A 22591-nucleotide genomic window follows, 5' to 3' on the forward strand; every position below is an offset into this window, starting at 1 on the left:
CATCTGTGGCAGCACCCACAGCTCCCAAATTCTCATCTGATGCCCTACATGGCTAATCAGCAAATGCTTAAACTTTTGCTTTGCTTTAAGCTTCTGAGCCATTACATAGAAAAGATAAGACAGTCTCTGCTGTTGGCAATGGTGACGTCCTCTCATGCTTCCCTCTGTAGTGGTGTGGTATTGTCTGCATTTGGGGAAATGTGCTGTGAGGGGAGGAAAATGGGGAGTTTTATTTGGGACAAGCAGAGGGAAGACTGATCCTTCTTCTACTAAGTATTAAATAATGCACCAATGGTTTTCACTCTTGTGCTGCTCTGCTGCAGATGTTTTGCAAGCAGAGAAGGAAAGCAATGGTGTTTTTTGTTTTGACAAAGCATTTTCATGAGCATGGCTGCCCATTGAAGACATCTGTTTAAGTTCCCACCCCAAGATAACAAGCAGATCTGGGCAAATATTTGAGACTGCTTTTTTCTGGCAGGTTTGCTTACGTTTCATACACATGAATCCAGGGACAAGTAGCAGATGCCCTGAGGAGGCCTAGCCAATGCTTTCAGCTGAAATGTGTGTTTTGTGTCCAGCGCATTCTCAAGGAGCTCTTCTGAGGAGTTCTAAGTAAACAATAAATCTCTCCACAATGGAATTTATACTGAGTGAATTATCAGGGTTAAAAAAATATTCTGTTGCTTTCAGCTCTTATCTTTGTTTACTGCATCGCCAAGGACAGTGACCTGCCTTTGTGCCCTAATACTGAACTGTCAGCAAGAGAGACAGGAAATGCTGCCTTCTCTATAGGCTCAGCATATAGGCTTAATGAGAAAAATAACATCTCAGCAGCAGTTGTTGGTTTTGCTCAGTTCAGTTTATTCTGTTTTGTTGTCTTACTTCAGTAAACCTAGATAATCTTAGAGAAAGGCCTTTGTGCCAAGTTTCTGAACTCTAATTTAGTGACCTTCGGATATTTAAACATTATTAAGACCAAGTCAAGCTGACAAAAGAGTCTATATTCCTTTCATTTCCCACCAAGCTGAGCCTGCTGCATCCTGTCTGGAGCCTGATCGTGCACAGCGCTCTCTGAACACGAGCCATCTTTCAGCTTTAGTGAGGAAGGAGTGCACCAACACCAAGCAAAGCACTGGCTCTGTCCCTCACTGGAGTAATCTTGGGTTCACAGGAAACCCCACCACTCCTGGGTCACCTGATTAGTAACTCCCCTCAATGAAGTAAGAAATGCATGATGGAGGAAATAGCCAAATAGGGAAGAACCGTCCAGGATGGAGCAGAGATGTGCGGGTAGCACTGCATGCAGTGGAATGGCATTGCCTTGTCTCAACAGCCCACCCTCTGGATTTTGGGGAGCATGGGACCTGAGAGCAGCATGAGCCTGGCTTCTAATTCCTGACACTGGCTGCAGGAATCCATCGTGGTGTCTGCTCAGGGACCACTTTTGGTGCAGCTCCTCTTGCAGAGGTCTAATAGCAGCAGTAGTTTCCCTGCATGGTTCCCACTTCATAATTCGAGAGGTCAGAGGTGCACGCAAGAGGGAGAATTCCCATGGATCTCAACCTCTGTTTGGAACCCAAGGACAGCATAGATAGATTAACTTTGAAGGCAAGTCCCTTAAACTTCAAATTACAGCTATTTTTTCCATGCTAAGGTAGGCAAACGCTGAGTTCCTTGGCTGGTGTGTGGGTAAGTGTGTAACACTTATTACAACTTTTTTCCCCCAGCAATTACACATCGTAAAGCAAGCTTTAATCACAGGTTAGGTTCACTTCTTTATTTATGCAGAAGGAATGTGTAAAATTTCTGTTCTGGTAGTCTGTCCACAATTCTGTTTTCCATTCAAGATTTACCTTTATTTTGTATAATATCAGTATTAGCTGCCAAGACTTGACCTTACTCATGACATAAAATCTTTTCTTAAAAAAAGCAGGGGATTTGCTGTTAGTGCCATGTAACGATCAGGCTTTAAACAGGAGCATCATTTGCAGCCGTCCACTGAGCATGCCAGCAGTATCCACACAATCTCATGATTAAGGTTTATCGGTCTTATTAAGAGTGCTGAAGGAGAGGAAGAGACTTTCCCAAATTTGCTTGGAAGGCTGCGTCAGGACTTGACCTTCTGATAACAAGCCCCATGGTTGTGCCACGCAGCAGCTACTCCCCGCACTCCTCCTGCCCTCCCAATAATGTGCCTGGAATCTGACCCCGCATTTCTTGCTGTCATGTTGGTATCAGCTGGAGATAAATGAAGCCTTTTGTTAACTTGTTCCTTGCTTTGCAGGGTGCTTTTCTCTTCTGCTTTAAAGAAGAGCCAATGGTGATGTGGCGCTGAGGCAGAGCTACATATAGGCACTGTCAGCATGGTGTTTGTAATATACTGGTCAAAGCATCTCTTATGGTAAAAATGAGGAAAGACTCCATTATAAGGAACACAAAAGGGATTTTTTCTATCAAGTTCACTGGAAGCAAGGAGCAAGCTGTCATCTTTGGCTCTTCAGCTCCCAGCCTGTGCAGTACTAGGGAGCAAAAGCGGTGACGTGCATATGCAGAACACAAAAAAAAAGTCTTCCCACATCCTGACCTAGATAAATAGGACTTGGAATGAATTTTCTGACTTCATAGCACTGACACTTTGAATCTTCTGAGATTTAAAGATTATATATATTTTTTAGTCATTTTTATTCCACTTCAAATAGATGGATGCGTTACAGAGAATGCACATGTACACGTGTGTGTGCACATGAAGAGAGGCCAAAAGTACTAATACCAATCTCTCTTAGTGTGCTGTCATGTGAAATAGGAAATGAATGTGCTAGCAAAAGCAGTGGATATGGACAGAAGTGCAAGATGCTCTGGCTCTTTTGAGCTGGATCACAAATACCCTGGGACTTAAGGCAGGGAAAGCCGCGAGGTTGCTCCAAGTTACGCTGGTAGAAGGCAGGTCTAAGTATGCAAGAGGTGCAAAAGGGGATCACATCCCCTTGCCCTTTTTACCAGCACATTTCTTACAAGAGGTGTAACGCAGGCAGAATATGAGAATATGATCCCAAGTAACCTGCTTTCAAAAATCTTTTCTTTCATAATTGAGCCAACCTCCCCCCTTGCTTTTTTTTTCTTTAGTGCGATCTAAGTAATATATGACTGAGGCTATGATGGGGGCTATCGAGATATTGCAAGGTGTCATTTAAACCAGAGCAGCAAAGTTGAAATAGCAGAAGCATACCATTGGCTTTTTAATTATCCTGCCTTTTTGCTAAAAAGTATTGTAGATTTCTTTATACACATAGAAGTAAAAGAAATAATAAGCACCCTTCATCAGTCAGATAGTCTCTATTTATACATCAGGGTAGGTGTGAGAAGCAAGAAGTCCTGTTTTTTCCCTGTTTTTTTTTTTCTTCCCGATTTTAATTTTTTTACTTTTAAATTAAATTTCTTCATTTAGAATCACACAGATGTTTAGGCTTTGGCCATAGATAAGTGGGTCTACATATAACAGCAACGACCAAAATTTATCTTTCTACTCCCTCTCTCCCCCTCACTTCCTCCCTTCCCCACCTCCCCCTAGAACTCAGCAGAAACAGAATGCTATATATAGACTCAGCACAGTTCCCTCTCCCCCCCCAATTACTTTGCCTGCATGTTTCAATTTTGTTCTGTGTCAAACTTTGCCAAGGTACCAAGTTTGGCATTTTCAAGAGGAGGTTGGATAATCCCTGAGGTCCCCTCCTCATAGTAACACCCTGCAGCACCCCCCACCCCCCCAAATGTGTGCTACAATACTGTGGGCACTCTGAGGGGCAGCTCACACTTTTCTGATGTTTATTCACATGAAGTTCCTGGTCTTGTAGACTTTTTTCTTTTTTTAAAAAAGTCTATGTGATTTTAGACCTGCACTAGCAGCAGATGGCCAAGGGGCAGGCAGGGATGGCCCATGGTGCTCTGTAAATGGAATATTACCGGCATCCTGCCATCACGCTGCAAGTCTCTGGTGTTTGTTTTGTATTCTCTCAAATCACTCAACACTGAAGTCAGGTGTATAACCAGAATCTCATATTTCATTATTAAAACAATAGACAACCAATAAAAAAAGTAAAGTAAAAAAGGTTTCTAGTTGAAAAGGTAAGACTGAAAACATGAATCCCAGTTCAGAAGCCAGAAGGCATATGAAGTTCAAAATACTGTTATTTGTCATAAATCTCATGTGTTTTCCAGCCAATTTCTAAGTATGTTGGGGCCTCACTCATAATGTTTGAGTGATCAGGGTTGGTAATATGCTAGCTGCTCTCATGTGTGTGACAGGCCCTTTACAGAAAAAGCCTACAGCTGTGCTTCATCTTGATACTTAGAAAATCCCTCCCCACAGATTAGCCCATCTAAGATATCTATAGGTCTTTGTGCCACAACTCGTGCTAAAAGGGCAAAAGATACCATCCTTTATTAGTTATTTTATATGGGCAAAGCTGCTAGTGAACCCACTGCAGAACACTATGGTTTATGCACTTCTCTGGCTTAAAAGTGCTTTTTTTGTGTTGAATGATTCTATGACGTGTCAATTTGTGGGTGCCACCTTTGTGTCTCAATGGCATCTGGATCGAGTGGCCTCCCTGTCAGGGCTGGCTCATACCCAGGTGGGTGCCACTGTGTTGGCCAGGTTCCCCTGCACTCCAGAACTTTTGAGACTTGATGCAGGATAGAGCTTTGAAAAATACAAATAAAGAATAAAATACTTAACGTTAAAATAGTGTGGCCATAAGTGAAAAGGCAGCACAAAGGCGAGGTGTTGAAAATTGTAAAAATAAGGGTATCCTTGGAAATACAGAGGTAAATGAGTGAGGTAGCCAGGCCCTGAGACAGGAAAGGATCAGGTTTAAGAAGCGAAAGTATTTTTGAGAAGCAAGAAAGAACAGCAAATTGGTCTTCACACCAGGACGTTGTGGGACTGTGAGGTAATAAATAAATAAAGGCCAAAGCAGCTTACTCATAAAGCAGAAGAAATGAGCAATACTTTCCATTTGCCTTCCCTGTAAAGTCTTATATCATCCTAAAACATGCTAGAAATGACCTTGTTCAGACTACAAATGAATTCTCTATTTTCTCACTGCTGACCCTGTGACTTCATCCTGCAGCTTTTTGAGTTGTGCTTTTGTTCCCCTTCACTCCCATGTGCTCGCAAGGGCCAGTGAGTCAGTACACGTGAAAGGGCTTCCTACCCATGGCAGTACCCAGTGCCCCCCCCAAACAGCTGCACTCCCCAGGCTCTGTCCTCAGCTGGTGCAAATGGGTGCAGTTCGTCTGACTCTGTGATTCAGGTCTGTGCTAAAGGAGACCACGAAAGATGTGGTCTCCTGAATCGAATACTATTCTTTATAATCTCTTCTCCAATATGCATCTTTAAACATCAGAAAGATCCCGGTCTCGGTTTCTTTTCTTGTCTTCTCCTCAGTTTTTGTGGATCACTTGGACACTGATAATTGCAAAAGAATTCCAGATAAAAATTTAAAGTTTTGTTTATACTTCTTGGGATTAAGGACAGGAAGGCTCTCCTTGGGGAGGTCCCGGTGGAGTTTTTCCACTGGCCTTTTTTTGATTGGAAACATTCCCACAACTTGGGTACAGTTTGAGTGTCATTATAGAGGTCCAGTTGGACCTTGAATAACCTACTGTGACTATCTGTGTAATCAGGACCAAGTCATTGTGAGAAGTAAATCATAAACAGATGGACAGTCATGCCGTGCTGCTCTACAAAGGATAGAGGAGAGCAAAGGCACAAAACATGACACCATGATGGCTTCACTAAATCTAAGCGTGAACAGGCTTAGGAAAATTTCTGTGTTCCCAGATGGAGAGAGATAGAGTAAGGGAATAAAAGGAAAGAAATCCTTGAATAGGCATCTGTCAGGATTTGTTGCAGACAGCTTTATCTGAATATCTAGAGAGGTTTTTCATAGGTTAGTGTCATGGTAGCAGACACCCCTGCTCACAGCCAGCTCCCCACTAAGCTTGTGGTAGTGGGTTTTCGACTGGCATATAGTTTTGGTTTTTTTTAAAGAGGTCTTCTTCATGCACTGGAGGAAGAAAACACAAAAGCTGTTTCAAGTACTATCAGTTTTTTTCACATACCAGTTGCAAATTGCTTTGTTGTATCCAAGGCAGTCAGCACTTTCCAGAGGGAGCAAAAGAGGAAAAGGCATTGAATAGCTTTGGTTAGAAAATAATTTTTTTCCCTTTCTTTTTCCATTTTTCATCTTTTCAGTTAAACTTGAGAAGTTTCAACAGGAACAAACTTTTCCTTTGTGCTTTGTAGAAAGGACACATGCTAAAATTTGGAGCTATAACTGGACATGGCTTTTACCTGTAGATTTTACTTGTATTACCTGTAGGAGATGCAGAAGTCTACAGCAAGCTTTGACACCAGAAACATTTTACGTTCTGTACTGTTAGTAACATCAGTTTCTCAAGGACAGGCTGGACTGTGAGTTACAGTTTTGGCAGCTGAAACCAAACAAAGCTCTTTTTTGTTTAAGACATATTTAAATGCCGTGCAATGGATTTATTTCTTTTTTGGTCACTTTAAGTCTATGCATTCAGAGCAGTATTTGCCTATTTATGAACAGGAGTCACACTGAGGCTGAAAAAAAAATCAGGCTACTTATGAAGGCTTCAGATGGTGGGTGCTCGACTCTTAAGGTTGTAAATTGATGGTCTCAGTTTTCAGCACCTCTGCTGGCCCCTTGTGCAGAGGGAGGGAGTATTTACCAAGAGCACCTCACACATGCATTTGGAAGATGACCAACTAATTAATGTTTGCTAAACGCTTCGCGAGCCTCAGGGGAAAAACAACCACAGAAAGGCAAAGTCTTATTGTTGTCTTACTGCACCTAATGTACATAAAATGTTTTCAAGGCATCAGGCACAACATAAATGTTGTATGGTATTAAAACTGACCTGCCCTTGTCGGAGCAAATAATAATTACGCTGAGTGATGAGAGAATCTTGCAGTTTCTTTGCTATAAATGTTTGCCTGTTTACTAATTCAGAAAAGGTCTCATCCAGCAATTGCTGCAGCCAATGACTTAAGCAGCCAGTGGCTCAAGAAGGGTGAATTACAGAAGTAATTTATTTTGTGTAAAATCTCCTGATCTCCTCATAGGTTGGACTGTGCTCTCTAGGACATATTTCCCCAAGTTGCGTGCCTGGAGCTGAGTCACCTCTCAGTCTGTAAGGCTGATATAGAGTTGAAGAACGACCAAAAATGACCTCACTTCATAGCCCATAAGATAGCCTCTATTTGCAGAATGAAAATTCATGCTGATGCCCTTTAATATAAACATAACGTGAGGAAATGAACATTTGATTAAACTAAACACACGGGCCTTTTATATGCAAGGCCCTAATTTAAAGCACTGTCACCTCCATACAGAAAATACCAGCTGGAGCAGGAATGATTAAATTAAATCATCTGGCTCTTATGTGATACCATGAATGTCTGCTGAGAAGGAAAAAAAAAAATCCCTCGTCTTTTTTCCTGTAGATCTGCAGCAACCATCAAGGGACACTTCCATGGCAGGAAGGATTAAGTCTTGCACGAACTTCAGTGGTTAATGTGCTTTGGACTGGTGACATGCCCTTCGGACAGACCTACCCCAGTTTTATAATTCTCTTTCGCAGCCTTTTGGGCCTCTGGCAGTCCTTTCTCCTGTTTAATTTCCTCCTTGCCTCCCTCCCACTGGGATCCTTCACCATTCAGCATTTCTGCCACCCAAGTAGAAATTTTGTGTCAGACAAGTGTAGAAAGAGAGACTTTGAGCCTCGGTGGGCTGCAGAGAGAACCGGGGCCGATTTCCTGGGGGCTGAGTGTTTCTTAAGGAGGCAAGAAAGAGGCAATGTCTGTGCCTCTGATGAGCTTAGCTTGCTACAATGCATGGCCAGGGATTATACCCCATCCGCAAATAGCTGGAGCTAGGCAAGCATCGCATACAGGTAGGGAGCCACTTCTAGAGGGGAGCTATTCTTCCCCACCCAACTAAGTAAAAATATGAAAACTAGTGTAGTGAGGGCACTTGTGTATGAAAAACTGCCTGGCTTGGCAATATCAGCACACTGGGGACCTGGCCCTTCCTTCGTGACAGCAGAGTACACCAGGCACCCAGTCTCACAGTTATTTATTTGATTTTCATTTGAGGGCACATAGTTCTCTTGGCATGGGAATCTGGGATTAGGTAAAGTTGACGAATTTACAAAACCAAAATTGAAACAAGTTTTTTTCTTGTTTCTTTTCATTTGTAGCTTGCCTCATAAAGGATTTCCTTAGCGGTTTTCTTCTCTTTTCCTGACTTTCTTTTTTTTTCCTGCATCTTCTACCTGATGGCACTCATTCTGTTCTTGCTGATTGCCATGTGTCAGTAGTAATGTAGGTGGAAGAGAATTTCTGACTGTTTTGGTTGCAGCTTTTATGTTTATCTGTTTGGTTTCAGGACACTGTTCAGTTTCAGGAAGTATTTTTATCTCATAGAAGTTTCCTTGTGAGCAGTGATGCTACAAAAACTTCGTTTTAGCACTGTGAAAGCCACTGGAGGTAATGCAGGTCTGTCTTCTGTCAGGAGCTAAAGTCTTTGATTCAAAAAGCAAAGTAGCATTAAAGTAAGTTGACATTGGTGTAACCTTATACCTTCTGGCTCTTTCCCCAGCACTATTTGGTGCATACTTAGAACCGCATTTTCCTCTCCTTTACACTGATACAGCCCCAGGGAGCTCTGTGGATTTGCACCAAAGCAAGGGAGGGAGTTTGGCTGCAAGGTCTGTGTGTAATGTGGTTATCAGTGTGAAACTGGTGCACCGGCCTTTCCCACCAGCTCCGAACGTGGCCTTCAAATCAGCACCTTCTTCTGTCTATGCTGAGTGGACTTGCATGGTAGTAAACCCAGAGAGAGGTGGAATTAGAGGTGATGGTGACTGGTAGGTGACTTGAACAGAGATCTGTAATACTAAATTTATTTGGCACTCACAGTCTTTAGGAGGAGCTGGGAAGAATTTGTTTGACGTGTCTGAAGCACTTTGTGTTTTCACATCTTGGGAAGTGCCTCAATGAGCAAAGTAACTTTCCCAAACCCAGTGAGCATCCACTGAGGGTGGGGGTGAGAGTCTGACAAACTTCCATTTGAATGACAACCCAAGCAGATGAGAAAAGTGGTAGATAACCCACATGGAATAAAGGAATAAAAAAAAGCTTAGGAATACGTGTTTTGGATAGCCTTTCCTTGCTTCTGGGAAAAGAGGCATGAGGGGATGGAGCTGAAGACTTCGTTTAATGTTCATTCCTAAGAGTATCTGAGAAGGCACAGTGCTGCTGATAGAGGCTTCAGTGCTACCAAGGTGTGCTCTAAGAATTTCAGAAGTGGTAGGCAGTTTAGAAAGCCTCTTACTGCCACATCTTAATCTGGAAATCAGGCTTGTTGTCCTATTTTCCATTCCTGACCCTTGTCCTTGATTCTATAGAAAAGAATTTAATATTTTACTGAAAGATTCTGTAGGCCTCTGTCCCTGGAAGTGGCTAACAGGCACTTGGTGATTTTAGGCAGGCTCTTTTCTATCTTAAGGCAACAACTTCTGCCATGAGCTGCCTCTCAGAATGAGTGGGACTCAGGAGCTTCAGGGTCATGTTTCCCTAGCAGCATGGGCTGGTTCTGCCTGGTGCCATGCCTCAAAGGGACATCTCACTTGGCAGGTGCAGGCTGGACCGCAGACAACAGAAAGAAAGGATTTCCAGTAAGAAAGAATTTGCAGTAAATATTGCATGAGGACTGTCTTAAGCATTTTTTAAGTGTTTGGTTCAAGATCTGAGGATAAAGCTAAGAAATTTTACTTCATCAACTTTATCCCTATCTTGCTGTCTGAGACTGTAGGGAGGTTTTAGCTTGGTGCTTTACAGGTATTCCAGCATGGTGTCATAGAAGTGGTAAAACATGAGACAAGCTTTCTTTAAGCAAGTAAAAGATAGGTTTCTGTTAAACCATCCCAACCCTTTTTTTATTGATCTACATTTTGAGTGCTGTCCTGGCTAACTTTTCCTTTCTTGATATGGTTGTTGGAAGGTTGTCATGGGGCAACCCTAGTTTGACGTTGTACTTCCCGGTCTTGCATTTCTTCCCCTCTCAGAAGCTGAGTGAGGCACACAAGCTCTAGATCTGTTAGAGGATGAGCAGCTCCTAGAGGTGACCAATAGAGGTCAAAACTCCAGGCAGATTCCTTGATCTATCAGCAGCTTTTGATCCATTTGATCAAGAAACATTATTGACCTGTTTGTGAATGGCTGTTGTCTGAATATCTCTTTTGGCAATTTGAAAGGGGGGTGGGTGAGAGAAATCAGGGGTGATGCTGGCTTGTTTTTGACTCCTATCCTATTGCTATCCAAAGTCTACTTTTTGGGGGAGAACCCATGTGGACGATGTAACTATGCCTACACAGATAACTCATGGTCTGCCTCTGCACGTCATCTCTCTGACATGGACTTTGTCACAGCCACACCTGCCCATGAGGCATCAGATTTGAATTGCAATTTCTCAGAAACCTCAGCTGGTTCAGTATCAGGCCATGACTCAGCAGCACTTGTTATGAGGAATGTGGTCTCGCAGACTTTGCTGCTTCCAAATTGATTTCAGGTGCATGTCACACTGTCAGCTACACAAAATTTTCTCTGGTTTTTTTTTTTTTTTTTTTTTTAATTTCTGAATGCTGAGCATTACTAGACCATGACCAATAGGATAAGTGGAAATCTCTTATTCACTGATGTGTACTTTGAATTACCATTCCCAAAACAGAGGCAGTAAAGGAGGATGATCTGTGCCTCACTCATCAGCTACTTTGGGGAAAAGTTAGTATCTCATCTTCAACTGTCACTGAAGATTGGTTCATTCTGGACGTTGTATGGAAGCAACTGAGGTGCAGGCATATGTTCCCTTCTGCTGACTTGGCTGTGGTGATGCTAACCACAGCCAGCAAAGAAGAACGAGCAACTGGTAACAGTAACATCTCAAACTGCAGCAGAGTGATTGGCCAGACCGCTCCTGTCAGCACTTGTATTTCCTTGCTGTTCATTGAAGAATTAAAAGTTAACTGAGGGTGGTGGCAAAAAATAGGTTTGCCTGCCTAGAAAATGCTAAAACCAATACTGAAAAGCAGAGGTGGATCTGAAGGTAGTTATCTCTCTTGGAATTTATATGGGGATTAAAACACGTGTCATCATTGTAGCACATAGGCAATTTTATAATCACTGCTGGTATTTCACCTCAGGGTACTCTGTGGGATGAAGAATTAATTTTCCATCTTTTTCTAAGGAATAAAGGCCTGTGATTTTCTGTCAGTCATAAAGGAGAGTTTGCAGCCAAACTAGATGCTTTCTGGCCCTCAGAAGTGATTAAACGGTCTGGGATTAGCAAGGGTGTACCATCACACCTCTGGAAATCGAACTGGGGAAATGTGTGCAGAGAAACACCTCAAGATGTTACATGGCCATTCACTTCCACATCAACAGGAAAAGACTCTACAAGGCTGTGCAAAGCATAAGAAAAGCTGATGTGCAAAGCAGTGACTGCAAAATTAAAATATAGGATAGTTTACTATATGCAACGTCTTTCCTTCACCCCATCTCTGCTTGTTAAAGACAAGAATCTTTCTTAGTGAAAAAATACCTCATCTTCAGTACAAGGCAATTTATACTTTTTGTTGTTGGGTTTGTTTTGTTTTTTTTTTTTTTTGCAGGGGGTTAAAGTGGCATGTTTGCACAACACCAACCCTCACCCCAGCAAACCTGCCAGCAGTTGATAGATATAAATAGGGACATTTAGGGAGAAAAGCATATTTACGTTCCTTTGAAATGTGCTTGGCTAAAGGCATATTTTTAAGAGAGGGAGTGGAAAAACAAATGGAAAATATTTTCTTTGAAAGGGAAAAAAAAGCAACAAACTGTCCTTCCTAAATAGAGATGCTTGGCTGATGTGTACTTTACGCAGCTGTAGGTCAGACCTTGCAAACAACTACTAAATTAGGTCCAGCTACTTTGATGCTAAAAGCATGGAAGTGCCAGTAATTAAGTTGCATCAGATGTAGGAAATGACTGATGTGTCTGTTGTGCTCACGATAGCAGAGTTCACTCTGCTGCCATTTGACTGACCCCCTTTATGTTAGCAAAAGGAATTTTCTTTTAAGGAAAATCAGCTGTTTTTACACCTTTGTTTTGTTTTCTGAACTGCTAATCCCCTGAAGGTATAGAAGCTATTTGAAAGAGCAAGTCAAAGCTCCAGTAATTTAGTGTTATATTATTTGCTGATGTATGGTTTGATTTAGTGGCTACTTATTATATCAGGTTACCATATAATTATCTTAATTATTGACTCCAGAAGTAAGTAGAGGGATTATGAGGGAGACAGAAAGGCCCAGTGGAAAGAGCATGGTTCAGAGAATCGAACACATCTTGGTGAGCTCTTGGCTCCACCACTCATTTTCTCTGAGCCTGAACTCTTCCCTCAGCCAGCCTGGCCATGAAATCAGGATGGATTGCAGAGACAGGACTCAGATGCTTAGCCAGGATTCAAAGAGATGCAGGAGAGCGGTATAAAAAGAACAGAGGAAGGTTCTGAAAGACAGTTGTAAAATTAGCAGAAAAAATAAAAGAATACTCACCACAGCATGCATTCACATCAAGGAGTGGACCATCTTTGTGGGCATGGAGAAGGGTAGTTTTGCCATGAAGGCTTGAAATTTGAACCTACATTTCCAGCCTCTGCTACTGATTCTCTCACACCCTCCCCTCCAAAGTTACGCAGCCCTCAGCCCTCTTTCTGCAAAACAAGGATGATAAAAATCATCCTCCTGTCTCTGGTCTTAGCCATCAACATTATTGGAGCACAGTTCCTCACACAGCCTTCAGCCATGGTTCTCATGACATTGTGGCCATTTTTGGCTTTTAGTCTCCTAGTCTTTGTCTGATAACCATTGACCTAAGCCAAAGGTTTGAGTTAGCAGGCACCACTGCAATATAAAAAAAGGCTGTCAGGGCAGTCCATACTTCCTGTATTGATAATATTTGACATATACTGACAAAATACTTCATCTATTGACAAGCTGAGTTGTATATTTTTCTCTAAGAGAGGAGCAAACATGCTGGTTCTGTTCAGCCTGTGCAAATTACTTTCTCTGGTTTTGCTTTTCTTTCCTGAGCCAAAAAATGGGGATAATAGAATGTATCTATTTCCTTCCTAGAAAAGATCAGCTAATGTGAAATGGTGCATGGTGGCTTAGTGCTGAATAAGTGGGATACCCTAATCCAGCAAGGTATCCTTGTTCTATTGTATGCCTTTTCTGCATACCATCTGGAGTTGTTCTCTGCTTAGTATTTTCAGTATGTACCATATGTTTTTGCATGAAAATTCAATAAAATATGCATTATACATGAAAAGTGCTGTAGTAAATAAAGGAAGGATGGAATCCAGTCCCCTTTGTGAACGGCAGGGGCCCCAAATCTCCATAAAAGGTTTAGTCTAGTCTGACGTCTGTGCTTTTCTCCAATTTACTCTGTGTCAGTCTTTAGGAGATGCTCTAATTTAAAACAAAACTCGACTTTCCTGATGAGGTTATTCGATGTTCTTTGGCTGCCCTCTGCTGAGAGCACTGAATAAGACAGGGAAAATATCCTCTTTCCAAGGAAGGTTCCATTGGAAGAAATTCCCTGTTTATCCATGTGCTGACTTCTGTCACTGCTGCTGGTGGGAACCCGTGGTTTGGTGTCTCTCATTGTCTCTTTGCCTCCAGAGTGAAAAGTCTTCCAAGCTACAGCCCTATTCAGGTTTTAGTGCCTACCACTCATTGTCAAGGGCTGGGTGGCTTTGTACACTTATGAAAATGTGGGTTCAGGCATTGACCACTATGCAGAATTAAGCATTAAACAAGGGGTGGCCGCAGGAGGAAACAGGCTTCTCTACCCAGGCACTGTTGCAGTCCTGCCAGGTGGGATTTGAGTTGTACCTCAGCACCCCCCTTCTTGGCAGAGCAATTTGCTACTGCCTGCTGTTCCTCATCAGGGTGCCCATTTCTTCCAGTGCCATTTCCACCCCTCCACAGGCATCACAACACTAACTCTTTGCTTTATTTCTATAACTGGGAAGGGGCAAAGGGTTTGTTCCAGCATCAACAAGAGTAACTGCAGGACTTGCTGTGAACAAAGTGTGAGCTGTGCTCTTGTCTTTGGGAAGAAATAAGGGTCCTGTGCAGATTTTGGTGCATGTATAAAGCGATAGCTCTGTTGTAGCTATTAATGCTCTGTGTAATGCCCTGTTTTTAATACTTCCTAGCAAGTTGATTTATTATTATATCTTCATCTGGGCTGTGCACCAAAGCATTTCGATGATGAAAGGAATGTTATACACACATTTAATTACTGCCCACATTTTTGTATAATTTTATCATTTACTGTTTTAGATGAGACATCAAGTCCTTCTACAGGAAAGATGCCCAGTAAAAAACAGATGATTTAAAAGCTAGTCTGAGATGAGTTTAGCTCTTAAATATGAGAAAATATAATTGTTCCTTTCTTTCTGCCCTTTCAGATGGTCCCTGATTACCAAAATGTACAAGAACTCCCTTATCTGGACATGGTGATTGCAGAGACATTGCGCATGTACCCACCTGCATTCAGGTATCTGGAGTTTTTTCCTTCTGATTCCACAGGATAGTTCCTTAGCTCTATAAAATGAAAATCTGTTGTTGGAAGACCTATGGTCTCTTAGTCTCTGTGCCAACATCAATACTGGTTTGTGCATTTGAAAGATATAATGTGGCCTATTGAAGGAAAGCTGGCTAATTCTGGTATTTCTAAAGTGCTTTTTTACAGCGGATTGGCCAAGGTTGCTTCCTCACCATTCTCCACATCCCCCAAGGTTAGAGGATGGAGCCATTTTGAAGCAGGCCTGGCCTTAGAAAGCCAGATGCTGCTTCTTCTGTGTGCATCAAGCTTCAGAGATACAGACCAAAGACCTGCCCTAGCTTATTGGTCATTAAGGCCCTGATCTGTGGAGGGTTGCATATCCAGAAAGCTGTATTTTACATGTGTATTTAACTTCAGCACATTTTCACTTAGTACTGCATTATACTAACATAGCTAAACTAATGGTAATATCCATTAAGTTTTGAAAGTTTTGTCCTGATTCACACAAGACTAATTCTACTATGTTGATGAACTGAAAACAAGGGAAAAAGAAGTTAGAAGATTGTTTGATGAAGTTCTGACTTATCACAAACATAAATACAAATGTTAAGGAATGGAACTTTTCAAAGTGATCAGCCCATTGCACTGCTTCTTGTGAAGCTGGAGGAAAAATTCAGATGACTGGAAAGGAGCCAAAGCTGAGCTTGCTGTGAGAGCCTTTGAAAAATTTAACCTGTGATTGCAAGCACCTTAAAATAGAAAAACTTTAAATCATATTCTCTTCTATATGTTCACAAAGATTGGAAGTCAAGATTTTTTTTCTGCAGGACATCTGCAGGATTGTTCAGAGAGTAAACGTCAAAGATATTTGCTCCTGGATGAGGTGATGGGGCTTTACTGTGTTATACATGGCACATAAGTGGAAACTCATAAGTGGTTAAAGCAACAGGGGTCTTTGAGCTTTGTCTGTATCACTGGGAAACAATTAATGTTTGTCAGATGGGAAACAGAATGAGAATGGAGCAAAGTTATTCTGAAATTTTTGTTGGCATTTTCAGTGCTGTTTATTGACTTGGCTTTTACTCTAATGGATGTGGAATGGATAGGACAGCCCAATGCCTCTGAAAGATGTTAATTGGCTATGACAATGGTAATGCTGAGTTAGGGGAAAAATCCGTAGCAGCCAAGTTTGTTATAAAATGAGTTGATTTTCTTTTTTTTAATGAACTTACTATCCAGAGAACTTTCTTCCGCAGAACTCATGTTTCCACTATCACCAAATTCATGTAAGAATGAAAAGAATAGCTTGTCAATGCATTTTTTTAGCATGCCAGTGTTTTGTTGCAGGTTTGGAGCCTTTGTTATTTATTTGTCTGAGAAAGAGAGATGGGTGACAGCAAGGAAAGAATGTGTTTCTGTAATGATACCAGACTGACAGCCCTGAAACTGAAATCTTTATTCAACTTTTTAAGCAGAGTGTGGGAAGCAGGAAAGGGAGCTCCTGCACATTGTCTTGCCCCTGTGCTCGTAGCTGGTGCCAGGGAATAGCTCCCAGACTGAGACAGCAGGGCACCCACCTGGCTCTGGGCTGATTTGGGATCTGTAGTGACCACCGAAGCACCAGATGTTCTAGATCAGAACCTACCACCACACATGCACACCCACACACAATTTTTTGTAAGGTTTACAGACCCAAGCTTGGCTTTGGCAGGTGGCTTTTTTCAGTCTTCTTGTCACAATGTGGTTTCTCTGGACAGTCCTACTCTGTCACCTGTCACCAGGGGGTGGGAGGAAAGTGCAGAGTTTTTTTGCTAACATCATGGCTTTGATGCATGTATGTGAAATGAGGTTTTCCAAAGCTTATGAATTAGTTGTATTTTTGTAGTGGCAGCTGCAGCAGAACACCTAGGCCTAATATTACATCTCTTGCTAAGTTTCAGGTACCAACGTGGGGGAGCTTCTCAAATAAGCAAACTCCAAACTATATTTGGTATCCTTTTTTTTTTTCCTGAAAACAAACCAGCATATTCTTTGTACTTATTTAATTAGAGATGATAGATACATTTCATCAGCAATTTTCATAAAAAATTAGTCTAAATCCAACATTCACAGTAAAGTTGCAGTTTAACAGTTATTGCCTTGGAAAATGGTACATAGTCACAAATTCTTCCCTTTGAAAAGGGCAAAGATTAGCTGTCTGGGCTGGAGCTATGGGCTTCTAGATGCACTAGCATCAGCAACAGTTGTTGTATTTATCTACTGAGAAAGTGTTACTCTGGAAATTGTAGGGTCAGCTGAAGAGATTTACTTTTATAGATCTCTCCTGCTGTGTTTTTAACCTTTATTAATCATATAGGATACATGACATTGCAGATTCACTCGGGAAGCAGCTAAAGACTGTGTGGTGCTGGGGCAGCATATTCCAGCTGGGGCTGTCATTGAAACTGCAGTTGGACACCTCCACCATAACCCTGAGTTCTGGCCAGAGCCTGAGAAGTTCATTCCTGAGAGGTATGTGGAATAATGCTTTTCATTCTTAGATTGAAGTTCTTATTTGGGCCTGTTTAGATCTATGTTAAATGCCGGTTTATGCATTAGGGTGTTGTACAGAACTCCAGCCTGTCCAGTGGAGACACCAGATCCTGCTGCTCTTTCACAGTCACCCACAATTCATCCAAAGCAGTATTTCCACCAAGAGTGGAATTTAGTTTAATTTAGACCATAAAATTATGTTATTTCTACCAAATTAGACAAATGATGATAGTGGCGTATCCCACAGAGGGTGTGAGATTTCGTCAAGGTTGAAATTTGAGATGGATTTTCAGACCCATTTCCAAATCAGATACTGTGAATAATGTCTCTTCTGGATGCAGAAATTCTGAAGTGAGATAGTATATTCACTGACATGGATGTACCTGGGAAACTCATCCAGCTCCTGGCTGGTTTAGAGCACCCTTTTCACCTGAAATCTTGTAATGGTGTGGGTCCTCTGTGAGTGGGGAACCTACCCCATCTGCCACAGGGAATTTGCTCTCCATCTGTAAGTTAGGATCCTTGGTTCTTTCTTGGCAAGACATACATACTTTCACATGGAGCATTTATTCTCTTCAGCTGGTGGGGGGACAGTGGCAAGTTGTGGTTTTGTACCATGCCCTATCTTACAGATGCTGAGTTGAGCTTACAGGGAGAGTTTCAGCTGATGTGGTGCTGTGTAGAAGCACAGTTCAGTTTCGTGGACAGATATGTTTTTAAGCTGTTTTGTGGGCAGATGCATTTTAAGCTACCACTACACTGAAAAGTTTACTAAGTAAAAAAAAGTGACTGCTCCACAAACAACTGGGTGTGAGGCAGGCAGCCCAGAACCACCTTTGCCAGTAAGACAACACATGTGTGGTGTAGGTGGGTTTGCCTAATGCTCCTTCTGGAACAAATCTAGGCATATGCTCTGTAGGGCTCTTTTGGCCATGAAGAAGAGCATTTTCAGGGTTAGAGAAGCCCAGAAATTTTGCTGGAGAGGAATCCTAGCAGTAACTGGAAGTCTAGGGTGGGTTTTTTTAGTAATGCTTATCTACAAATGTTTTCTTAATTGTTTATTCACCACTTCAGTGATAGCATGAAAGCACATTACGGAGTAAAATGGACAGTGGGGGCTGCAGTCCCCTTTACTCACACAGTGCTGTTTGTAATGAATCTGAGATTAATTCCCTTTTGAAACTTCCTGAGGAATGATGTATAATTACTAACGTTCTCCTTGGATTGTATCATTTGGTAATGTTAGTAAGAATTACAAAATAAGAGCTTAACAAAAAATAAAATAATTTGTCTACAGCCTTTTTACCCCTAATATTTATTTTTGAAATCGGCCTTTGGAATAATACAGGGGAGACTTTAAATTTACCAGAATGATATATGGGAGTGAGCAAGGCAAGAATTGCATTAACCTATTTGGATGGGATATGCAACAGTATGTAAGTTAGTGGTCCTTCAGTCTCAAATTACAGGCTTCTATAGTACTTTTTGGAGTAGTAACTTGATCTTATTTAGGATATCTAAGTGTGGAGATGGGATTAGTGGAAATACATAATATTATTTTTTTCCAAAGCTCAAAATAGCCTGTATTACATCTCATCTCTTTCTACCCTGCATGAGTTCTCTGGGCCTTAGCAGTCTGAAGTTCTTGCAAACTATATCCAAAGAGATGAGAGATTCTGAGGAATGACCCCATACATGAAGGCAGAACCTGTATCCATGCACAGAACTGGAAAAGTAGTTTGGTAGTACAATAAAAGTTCCAAATACCTTAGGACATGGGAGGATTATGTAGATTTCCAGGGTAATGCCATCACTGTAAAGGTTTGCTTCTTTCGAGGCACCACTGAGTAGTGACTTAATACAGCCCAGGATTAGCCTGACCATGTTGATTATGCATTGGCCCTAATAACTTGTACTGACTCAGACACTGTATTCTTGTCTGTATATATTTTATCCAATAGGCATTCATCTTTGCAGATGTTGGCAAACAGATTTTACTTTTTTTTTTTCCCTTTGAACTGCTGTTCAAATAGGAATTTTGTTTCCCTCATGGAAAAAAAAAAAGGCTCATTTCTAATGGGCTGATCAAGTATTTTAAAGCTAGCTAATTGATGCAGATCTGCATACAGATTGACACATTAATCAGTCTTTCCAGCTGGACTGAGGTACTGAGATGGCTCAAAGAACAGAACCATGTGCAATTTTAATGTTTCCCAATTGTGAACCTGGTCTCTTTAGGCCAAGAGCAGAGAGAAGGGCTGTACTGAATTTGTAATAACCATCTTCCATGGCCTGTCCAATGCCATGAGATTTCATCTCCCCTTACAAGCTTCAAAGAGCAATTCCTGTTGACCTTCATCTGCAGGGCACAGCAAGGAATGCTGTTGCTAATTCTATTCAGTTCAGGTTGCAGCCTATTAGTTTCCTCTTTGCTGTAATTTCTCCCTCACGTGTGCAAAGGTGTGAGGGACATGTCCCTAATCACCCTAGTACCTGAAGTTATCATTCTTCTGGGCATGGTCCTCGAATGAAGGAGAGTTGTAAAAGATAGATTGGAATTAATACTCATGTCTACATGTCCTCTCCTGAAATCACCAGCTGACAAAGGCTGATGGCTGTAAGTCAATTATCTGTTTACTTAAGATGTCAGGACATAATCTGTCAATAGTTCCCCTAACCTGTCTATTAAGACCAATTGAAATAACCATCTTTTGAGATTTAAATGAAAATCATGGAATCAGGAGCAAAAAGCATTCCTTGAACTGGTTTCCATCTCTGCACTCTTTAGGTTTACAGAGGAGGCCAAGAAGAAACGACATCCCTTTGCATATCTGCCCTTTGGGGCAGGACCTCGTGGCTGCATTGGCATGAAAATGGGTTTGTTAGAGACAAAAATGACTCTGCTGAGGATTTTGCAGAAGTTTCAATTCAAGACCTGCCCAGAGACTGAGGTTTGTACATGCAGGGAGGCTAAAGATCACACTTGTCAACTTGAGAGAGTTGACAGTATATCTTAGACAGAGGGTAACTAATTTGCCTTTGTGACTTCATTTGAGAAAACTGCTAGAGACACTTTCATAATAAGGAGGGACAAGAGGCCTGGACTGCATGTTTTAATCAAAATATGATTCAAGATATGTGATTTTTCCAACAAAATAAATGGTTACACAGCCCTACCTTAGTGGAGAGCGGTATAACAACACCACAGTCAAAATATCTTGATTTATAAAGGGTGAGAATGGGTGTACATACTTCATAGGATCTCAGCACTTTAGTATATGCCTATTGCTATGTACATTGCACCTGGCACTTACTCAGCAGCTCTGGAGTTTACAGAGTTAATTTCTTCCTGTTCAGATCTACAGTATACCCGGGCAACCAATGCCTCAGCCTCTGGCTGTAAATTCTATTTAATATTATGCTAGTGCAGCTGACTGTAGAACAAGTACTTTACAGCTTCTGCAGTAATCCTGGTATGAACTGGTCTCCCAGCAAAAGTGTCTGTCTGTGTATGGGGGTGTTATACACACAGAAACAAACACATACAACTGTACATAAGATGCTCTTTTTTCTTTCAGATTCCTTTGCAGCTCAAATCAAAAGCCACACTTGGACCAAAAAATGGAGTCTACATTATGCTAGAATCTCGCTAAAAGAAAATCTACATCCTGAAACCTACTGGGAGGAGACCCTTTGTTAGTGACTCACTAGCAAAATATAATTATTTTTCAAAACCCCAAAGACAGCTAGGAGCCTAAGTCCCACTGATGGTCAGTAGGTGCTTCCTCAGTGCCCTCCTGTGGGAGAGCCTCCAGTCACCTTTTCAAATGGGCTCCACAGTCTTTTTTGGCAGTTTTCAAATTACTGTGAATAGCATCTGAAAAGTAGCATCCCACTTTCACTTGCTTTTCGCTTCCTTTCACTCATCTTTGAGAATGCTTTCCTCCTGCTCAATTTCGACAAATGGAGCAGGTGTTAAGCGTACAAGCAATTTAAAATAGATTTTAATTACAATTCATTATATGGCACATCCTTCTCATGCACTTCAAAGTTTCTACTCTAGAGAAAGCCCAAAAGGCACCACAATTACAACAGAAAACCTGGGATGCAGTGCATTGGATTTTGTCGTCAACTCTGCTAACAATCAAAGCTGAGGCTCCTGCACAATGCTTAATCTCTTCCTGTGTCTGTAAAATGGAAAGAGTTGCACCTCCCTCATGCTTTGAAGTGATTTTATATACACTTAAATTAACAATTTGCACTTGGCACGTTGCATTGATAGAGGAATGAGGAGTTTCTCTGCTTACCAGTTACGTTCCAGTAGCTAAGACCAAGGAAATGAGGTGATGCCATTTTGCTGGCTACTGAACTGCTGTTGGAAAACTGGAGAAAAAGAAGATATAAATTTAAAGCAAGCAGGAAGACTGAAGGAAATTGAAGGTTAATCAGAAGGTGTTGTTACAACATCGCTTCATGATGAGGCTTTTCCTTTCCAAGCGCTGGAGTTGGCACTATTCTTGTCTAGCTCCTTGACTCAAGGAAATTAAGAGCATGCATGCACTAGAGCCAATGTTAGAGGAGTGGGATCCAGGATCATCAGTCCCAGCAGCTCTCTTGTCTCCTTATGTGACCCTGGAGCAGCTCATGTCCCAAGTGCCTCACTCGCCTCAGGAAGGAACTTGTCTGATTTCCAGCTGCAGCAGCACCATGGATCCATTCAAACTGTATGACTGTGCACATGCACCTTCACAGCCAAAACAGCTGTACACTTCCAGTCGTCAGATTTTCTCCATGCTCTTTCCTACTTCTCTACAAAGCCCTTCAACCACCACACAGCTAGTGGAGCAACACACAGCAGGGATCAATTGACAAGGAAAAACCCCACACCTTTCCTTCAGTGGGTGCCACAGACTGGTTGTCTGTACAATTGTGCTGGTTTTGTCTCAGATAATTTTCTTCATAGCAGCATGGGGCTCTGTTTTGGATTTGTCTTTCATTATTAGCAGTGCTTGAACAGAGTCAAGGCCTTTTCTTCTTCTTACACCACTCCATCAGCAAGGAGGCTTGGGGGTGGACAAGCAATTGGGAGGGGACACAGCTGGGACAGCTGACCCCCACTGACTACGGGGACATTCCATACTGTATGGCATCATGCTCAGCATATAAATCTGGAGGAAGAAGAGGGAAGGGGAGGACATTTGGAGGGATGGTCTTTATCTTCCCAAATCACTGTCATACATGCCAGAGCCCTGCTGTCCTGGGGATGGCGTAACACCCGCCTGCCCATGGGAAGTAGTAAATGAATTCCTTGTTTTGTGTGTGGCTTTTGCTTTATCTATTAAACTGTCTTTATCTCAA

The 22591-nt window shown here is 41.8% G+C and overlaps 1 protein-coding gene across 7 annotated transcripts in view; it reads left to right on the top strand.

Annotated features, from left to right (window-relative positions):
* The window catches only part of TBXAS1 (thromboxane A synthase 1), a 264202-nt gene extending 241611 nt beyond the window's left edge, over positions 1-22591 (top strand). For all 7 annotated transcript variants that reach the window (XM_064654786.1, XM_064654787.1, XM_064654788.1 and 4 more), the window contains 4 exons: positions 14604-14692; positions 17075-17212; positions 20022-20184; positions 20812-22591. In XM_064654786.1, coding sequence (XP_064510856.1) covers positions 14604-14692; positions 17075-17212; positions 20022-20184; positions 20812-20886 — 465 coding nt within the window. In that variant the 3' untranslated portion in view covers positions 20887-22591. The remainder of the gene's footprint in view (positions 1-14603; positions 14693-17074; positions 17213-20021; positions 20185-20811) is intronic.

The sequence above is a fragment of the Pseudopipra pipra genome, chromosome 5, assembly GCF_036250125.1.
Source record: "Pseudopipra pipra isolate bDixPip1 chromosome 5, bDixPip1.hap1, whole genome shotgun sequence".
Classification (NCBI taxonomy): Eukaryota; Metazoa; Chordata; class Aves; order Passeriformes; family Pipridae; genus Pseudopipra; species Pseudopipra pipra.